Source organism: Myodes glareolus, chromosome 9 (genome assembly GCF_982192425.1).
Source record: "Myodes glareolus chromosome 9, mMyoGla1.1, whole genome shotgun sequence".
Taxonomy (NCBI): domain Eukaryota; kingdom Metazoa; phylum Chordata; class Mammalia; order Rodentia; family Cricetidae; genus Myodes; species Myodes glareolus.
This window is the reverse complement of record NC_142034.1, coordinates 34,878,511-34,886,473: the sequence shown is the minus strand read 5'-3', so window position 1 is coordinate 34,886,473 and position 7,963 is coordinate 34,878,511. Positions and strand designations below refer to the sequence as shown.

General features: G+C 46.6%; 1 protein-coding gene across 1 annotated transcript; it reads left to right on the top strand.

Moving 5' to 3' along the window:
- The first annotated feature begins 369 nt into the window (after positions 1–369).
- Positions 370–7,632, top strand: Supt4h1 (SPT4 homolog, DSIF elongation factor subunit). Its single transcript, XM_048446833.2, has 5 exons — positions 370–520; positions 1,155–1,261; positions 6,350–6,405; positions 6,741–6,794; positions 7,265–7,632. The coding sequence occupies exons 1-5, from the start codon at positions 452–454 to the stop codon at positions 7,330–7,332; spliced, it is 354 nt and encodes a 117-aa protein (XP_048302790.1). The 5' UTR covers positions 370–451; the 3' UTR covers positions 7,333–7,632.
- The last annotated feature ends 331 nt before the right edge of the window (positions 7,633–7,963 follow it).

Sequence of the window (7,963 nt, the reverse complement as noted above, 5' to 3'; positions counted from 1 at the left end):
CAGGAATTGCCATTTACTGCGCAATAAATAAAGAAACAAATTAAAACAAGCAGACAAAACAATCTAGGCTTTCGTCAGGGAGCCTGAGAAAATCGGCGCCTGCTGCCAGACGTCTACATCAAAAGGCCCGCGCGTTACTGTGCTCAGTTTCGCAAGCCGCTCCGCGCCACGCCTCCTGCGCATGCGCTGACCGCACCCCACAGTCCTGCCCCCCCCCCCAGCGCACCATCTTCCGCTCGCTCACGCGAGTCCAGGTGACGGGCGCGCGCGGCCCAGGTGGCGGCCGGCGGCCCCGCCCACGGCCCCTACGGGAGAAACCATCTCCTCTGAGGGGGGGAGGGGCGGGGCCGCGGCCATCTGCACCGGAAGAGGAAGTTACATAGAGGAAGTGGCAGGCATTCTGGGTAGTGGTCTGTTTACTTCCTGCGGCTGTGCTGTCGCATCGGTGAGGATGGCCCTGGAGACGGTGCCGAAGGACCTGCGGCATCTGCGGGCTTGTTTGCTGTGCTCCTTAGTCAAGGTGTCGGTCGGGGACCTGGTTTTAGGGACGACTGGGGAGGCAGAAGGGAAGAAAGAGGGTGAAATGGCGCCACAGACAGAAAAGGAAAAGGTCTGAGAGCCCGGGAGATCACCAGGGGAATGGGAAGCCTAAGAGAGCCGTTGTTTACGTCGGAGAAACGTGAGCAGGGCGTTCGTGCCTGCTGAGGGCACGGGTGATCGTACCTGCCTTTCAGCATACTCTTGGCTCCCCAGCCGGCGGTTCGGTGGACTACTGTGTTGAACTGGAACGACCAGGAGCCCAAGCAGCTGAGAGAGTTGGAGGGGGTACCTGACCCCAAGGAGACTAGAATAAGTGTACAAGCTGAATTAGGAGTGATGAGAGAAGAAAAGCGTGTGAGGGTGGAATTTAGGTGTTGGACTACGTAGAACCAAGAGGTTGTCTATTAAGACCTTGTGCCGGGCGGTGGTGGCGCACGCCTTTAATCCCAGCACTAGGGAGGCAGAGGCAGGTGGATCTCTGAGTTAGAAGCCAGCCTGGTCTACAAGAGCTAGTTCAGGACAGGCTCCAAAGCTACAGAGAAAGCCAGTCTCGAAAAACTAAACAAACAAAAGACCTTGTTCATGTTTATCCTGTCTGTTTTTTTCCCGTCCAGACCATAGACCAGTTTGAATATGACGGCTGTGACAATTGTGAAGCGTACCTGCAAATGAAGGGCAACAGAGAGATGGTGTATGACTGCACCAGCTCCTCATTCGATGGGTAAGCCCCGCCGCGGTCCCTTGTTCACACCTGCACCCTGTTGACTTATGGCCCAAGAAGTAAATATGGGGCAGATCGTTGAGGTCATAAGACTAGTTGGTCGCAACAGTTCTTTTGAGACCCACTAATTCTGTACATCTGGACCAGTAGCTTCTGAGTACTTGAGGTGTGGTTCGTTCAAATTAGAATGTGTTTAAGTGTCAGAGATACACCAGAGAGCAAAGATTCTGCTTGAAGAAAAAAGAATGCCTAATTATCTTAATTTTTAAGATTAGTTAAATGTTGAAATAATGTTTTGGATTTATTTGATTAAATATTGGAATTAGTTTCATCTTGTCTTTACTGTTTTAAACAGTGGCTAGGAGAAAATATAAAATCATGTGTCCTTGCTGGGCAGTGGTGGCTCACGCCTTTAATCCCAGCACTCAGGAGACAGAGGCAGGCAGATCTCTGTGAGTTTAAGGCCGGCCTAGTCTACAAGAACTAGTTCCAGGACAGGCTCTAAAATTAGAGAGAAACCCTGTCTCGAAAAAAAAGAAAAAGACACCCCCCCACACACACAACAAAATTACGTGTCCTTTTCCTGTATTTGTTGAACAAAGCTTCCCTACTCTTGTCAGCTCAGTGATAGTTACACTGTGTTTATCTTGTACAACTCTACCTGGCACAGGATGTAGGAGGTGGTGGCTCCTTAATGCTGAAGGGTTGGAAGGATAATACGGCAGTACAGTTTGATTACTATATACAAAGATGTCTGTTTAATTCCTGATGCTTCTGCAAAAACAGATGCACGAAGATCCGTTTTTAAAATGAAGGGAAAGAAGGTGGCTGCAATAAACTATGCCCTCAAACACTATCTTAGTGAGAGTAGTGGCTTGCACCTGTAATCTTGTCCTCTGAGGGGGAGAAGCCAGAGAATCAGGAGTTCAGGGCATGCCTTAACTATGCGTGTTTGAAGCCAGCCTGAACTGTGTGAGACCCTGTCTCAAATAAAATCAGCTCAGTGGCTCGGCAGGTAAAGATGCCTGATGGGAGGCCTGGTAACCTTGACTTCAATCCTGGATCCCACAAGGTGGCAGGAGAGAACTGAGTTCCTAGAATTGTTTTCTGACCTCAACACATGCACCCTGGCATGCATGCATCTGTGAGAGAGAGGGAGGGCACTCCCCCAGTAAGTTAACTGGAAAAATAATAATAAAACTCAACAAACTTGATCATCTTTTTTTGTTTTTGGTTTTTTGTTTGTTTATTTGGTTTTTGAGACGGTTTCTCTGTGGCTTTGGGGCCTGGAACTAGCTCTTGTAGACCAGGCTGGCCTCCAACTCACAGAGATCCACCTGCCTCTGCCTCCCGAGTGCTGGGATTAAAGGCATGCGCCACCACCGCCCGGCCAAACTTGATCATCTTTTTTTTTTTTTTTTTTTTTTTTTTGGTTTTTCGAGACAGGGTTTCTCTGTAGTTTTTGGTGCCTGTCCTGGAACTAGCTCTTGTAGACCAGGCTGGCCTCGAACTCACAGGGATTCGCCTGCCTCTGCCTCCCGAGTGCTGGGATTAAAGGCGTGCGCCACCATCGCCCGGCCCAAACTTGATCATCTTGAAGAGGCCTATAAGAGGATTTTATTTTGGTGACATGATCCAGCAGGGACAAAGGGAAATGAGAGAAGTGTGAATCCTGGTCTTCTTCCCCAGGGCATCAGCATTGCTAAATTTCTTCTGGAACCCAGGCGAATTAAAGATTTACATCTAAACTGGGCTTAATCCTAGTATTTGTTAAAGTTCTATGAAGGTGGGCCTGATTTCTTTTAGGGGAGAAATAAAAGATTGGGCAAAAAAGAGTCGATCTGGAACCTTCGGTTCCTGATTGAACCTTCGGTTCAAGATTGATGCTTCAGGAAGAAGCTGGGTGTGTTGATGCTGCCTTAAGTCCTAGCCCCTGATTGCATCATGAGACCCTGTCTGAAATTACAAAGTCTAAAAGGAGTTGCTCCCATCTATAGGTGAAGGTCTGTGTTAGCTGCTTTTGAAAGGTGTTGAGTTACACAATGAGATATAAGAGACACACTTTGAGTTCTTACCAATTTAACCTTTTTAAAAAATGTTTTAAAGATTTATTTTTCTTTTTGAATTACATGTATGTGTGTGGGTGTGTGCACATAAATGCAGGTGCCCAAGAAGGCCAAAGTCCTCAGATCCTTGGAGCTAGAGTTCCAGGCAGTTGTGAGCTGCCCTGTGTGGGTGCCGGGAACTATACATGGGTCCTGTTCATGAACAGTATGTGTTTCTAATCACTGGGCTACTCTCTGTCTCCCAAAAGTTTCTTTCTTTTCTTTAAGTTGGCTGTTTTTATTACATGTATGTGTATGATACAGATTGAAAAGTTGTTACCTGTTGATGCTGTGGTTTCTTATCTTTTGGCCATTATGAAGAAAACATCTCTGAAGATGATCTACACATGGTTGCTTAAGTCCCTGCTTTGGAGCTTTTGGTTTTATATCATGAGTAGAATTGTTATATCATAATGTAACAACTATTTAGTTGTTTGAGGAACCAAAAAACAAAAACTTGAAGGTTCCAATTTCTCTCCTCCTCACCACTGCCTGTTACTTTCTGGGGTTTTGTTCTTTTATTTTTTTGTTTGTTTGGTTGGTTGGTTGTTAGTTTTTATTTTAATTTTTGATACAGTTTCTTTTTCTCCCTGACTGTCCTTGAACTCGCTCTGTAGACCAGGCTAGCCTCAAACTCAAAGAAATCCGTCTGCCTCTGCCTCCCAAGTGCTGGGATTAAAGGTGTATGTCTTGCCTGGCTTTCTTGTTTGTTGATTTTTGGGGTTTAAGAGTCATCCTCATGACTATGGGTTATATCTGTAATTGCCACCATAATAGGATTTAAATATCTTGCGGGTTTCATTTACATTTCCCTAATAATTAATAGCATTAGTCTTTTATTATTGCTAAAGCCAATTTTAAAAGTTCTTTTCTTCAGTGCTAGAGATTGAACTCCACATCTTACATGCCCTAAGCAAGCTCTATCACTGAGCTATATTCCAAGCCCAATGTCACCTGTCTTATTTTTTTTTATAATCCGTTCATATCTTTTGGCCATGATAGTGTACAGCTGTAGTCCCAGCATTTGGGAAGTAGAGGCTGGAGGATCAAGAGTTTGAGACCACCCTGAGCTTTAAAAAAAAACAAACAAAAACAAAAACAAAAAAAAAAAGAAGAAAAGAAATAAAAAAAGTCAGGCTGGAGAAATGGCTCAGTGGTTAAGAGCACTGACTGCTCTTCCAGAGGACCCGGGTTCAATTCCCAGCACCCACATGGCAGTTCTCAACTGTCTGAAAATCCAGTTCCAGGGGATCTGACACCTTCACACCAATGCACATAAAATAAAGATAAATAAATCATTTTTAAAAAGATACTCTTAATGAGAAAACAACGAGTAAAAAAAAAAAAGAAATAAAAAAGTCCCTCCCCTGCCACCCTGTTTTGAGACAGGGTCTCAGGCAGCCCAAACTAACTTCAAATTTGATATGTAATAGAGGATGCTTCCTGATCCTCCTGCCTCTACCTCCTGGTGCTAGAATCAAAGGTGCGCACTACCACACCCACTGGAAGCCAGGTTAGGACACGTGAAGTCAGCACTCTGCAGACTGAAGTATATCCCCAATTCTGTTTTTCCCACTTTTTAAATCTGGTTTGTTTTGTTATTGTTGAGTTGTATATTCCAGTGCATATTAAGTTTTAGAGAATAAGCAAGTCAGAGGCTAATGGTAACCAGAGGAGAGCTACATTATTTTAGTCAGAGGTCGAGGGAGGTAGTTGTTTATCTGAGAGAACTATAAGATTTTTTTTTCATTTTTGTTTATTATTTCATGTATATTATTGAAGATTGAACATAGGGCCTTTGCAAATGCCAAGCAAATGTTCTACCTCAGAGAGAGAGAATGTCTGCAGCCCTCTTTTTGACTTTTTATTTTTGAAACAGCATCATTTTAAGTTGGGCAAACAGACCTTGGACTTGAAATCTTCCTACCCCAGCCTCCAGAGTAGCTGGGATTGCAGGCTTGGCTGCTCAAGCCTAACTAGAACTATAGGATTTTGTAGGAAGTTGAGATGAGGTAGAAGGAACATTTCAAATAAAAGGAGTGTGACTGAAGCAGAGGCATAGGGTAGGAACACCCAGGTATGTTTGGAGAAGTGTGGACATTGTCTTTAGGTTCAGTCATTTGGGTAGTAGATTGTCGACTGGAAGGGTAGGTTGTGAGGGCAGAGAGAGTACTGATGGTGGGAGGAAAGCCTTTGTGCGTGCCTGTCCTGGGTCCGTCTGCAGAGCCATGTAGCTGCCTTTACCCTTCTTGCCCTTCCTGGAACTGAGATCAGTTCCTCTCAAACCCTGAGCAAAAGCATAGACTCTAGCATAGTTGCCAGGGAAGCAAAATGGCCTTGGGGGAGACAGTCAGCATGTGTCAGTTTCTGAACAGACCTGACAATTCAGACTACGGGAACTACTGGGTGAGGAACAGAATAGAAATAACCTCTGTGACTCCTCATAGTGCTTGCCTGCTCGCATAATGCCTTCCTAGCCCTTCAGCCGCCTTTCTGCTCACTGCCAGCATGTGGAGGCAGGCACCTGCAAGAGGACTGTTGGAATAAGAAGTAGCCCTTGTCTGCTCTGTCAGTCTCTGCACTAAGGACTTTGCAGGCACTATCTCAGCCTCCTAGTCCCATTGGTAAAGGTCTGTGAAATGTCTCCATGTATTTCAGACTGCACAACCCGATAGAGAACGGGCTTGGTCAAGTCTCGTTCATTTCTAGTAAAACGATCCTTTGCAGCAGACTCCAGCCCCTAGTGATTGGGCTGGTCATAGTCAGTACTGGTCATCTGCGTGTAAAGCTCTTCTCACTGGCTGGCCAAGGACAGAACTGAAAGATTGTTGTGACCCCCTCCTTAGTCAGCTCCTTCCTAGCGTTAGAAACATCCCAGCTCTCTGGTGATGACTTTCCCCTCAGACTGCTCTCCCGGGGCTATGGCTTGCTCAGTGCCCGCTCTTCAGGCAGGCTGGGGCTGACTCTGAATTTCCCTCTCTAGGATCATCGCGATGATGAGCCCAGAAGACAGCTGGGTCTCCAAGTGGCAGCGAGTCAGTAAGTGTTCTTACCCTGGCCTCTGCAGTGCTGGGAGTGTGCCTGAGGGTCTGCAGGGATGCCATAAATCCGCAGCCTGTGCTGTCCCGTGGTGGGAAAGGTGTATGGGAAGCTGAGTCTTGAGGCTGGCAAGATGGCTCAGCAGTACTAGGACAACCTAAGTCTGATCCTGGGGACCCACATGGAAGGAGAGAGCTGACTTCACAAGTTGTCTTCCCACCTCCACATGTGTGTGGGCACACATACACCCCTCCACTCCTCTTCCATTTTTGGCTTAATTCTCCATTGGTCTCCAATCTTAACTAATTCCCATTGTAATCTGCTTTCTTCCTCAGGTAATTTTAAGCCAGGTGTATATGCTGTGTCAGTCACTGGCCGCCTGCCCCAAGGTAATAACAATTGTAATAGTGTTTCTGTGTGGGCCCAGGAGAAGCCAGTCTTTTGTGTGAATTAATAGGAATAACTTGACTGATAACACCCAGACATTTGACTTCATACCTTTGTGGGAGTTTTGTTTGTTTGTTTTGCTTTGATTCTTTGTGGGGTGTTCAAGACAGGGTTTCTCCATGTAGTTTTGGAGCCCGGAACTCACTATGTAAACAAGTCTGGCCTCAAACACACAGAGGTCCACCTGCTTCTGCCTCCCAAGTGCTGGGGTTAAAGGCGTGCACCACCACCACCTGGCCAAACCTTTGTTTTTGGTGATTGTGTGAGCCCTACTTTAATTGTTCCCCTGCTAGCTCTTTGCCAGAATTTTAGGTAATAATCGGGCATCCTCACTTCACAGTGACTGCCACAGCAGGTCGAGTGGCTTTATCCCGGTGACTCTCTCATGGGACTGTTTCTTTTCCTGTCATAGGAATTGTTCGGGAGCTGAAAAGTCGGGGAGTGGCCTACAAATCCAGAGACACAGCAATAAAAACCTAGCTGGGTGCAGCCCACGGTGCCCTGCTCCCTTCTGGCCTGTGCTTGTTCTCGTGGAACTAAACAGCAGAACTCCAAGTTCTCCCTGCCCTCTGTCTCAGCATCAGCAGCTCCCGTGAGAGCAGCGCATCCGGCCATTGAGTCATTTCACTTTCTCTGACGCCTGGTGAAGTGGGAGTGTCTACTTGGTGGATCTCAGAGACTGATGGAGGAGAGAGTAAGAGGCTGGTTTCCCTACCTCTGCCCAAGGCTCTGCCTTTGTCCACGGATACCAATAAAATGAACTTTTGGGATACACTTAAAGCTGTGGCCCATGCCTTGTGTTCCATGCCTTGTGTCCCTGTCTCTCTCACAGTGAGGGCTCACTTGCCCTGTAAGCTCTGAGGCCTTTCTCTCTTTGGCCTGCCTTTGAGGCTGCAGGGGTACAGCCTTTCTGCTGTGCTAGTTGACATATGTCGGATCTGCAGTCCTCTGACTGGAAGCCAAGTGTCCTACCTAGACCTGATGCAGCAGTCTCCTTTGCAGGAATCCCATGGCTTTAGTCCCCTTACCCTTGGCCCTGTTTTTACCCCTCTTTCTTCCTCTCTTTGTCTCTCCTTTTCCCACTCTCGCTGTCCTTTTGCCAATCTCACAT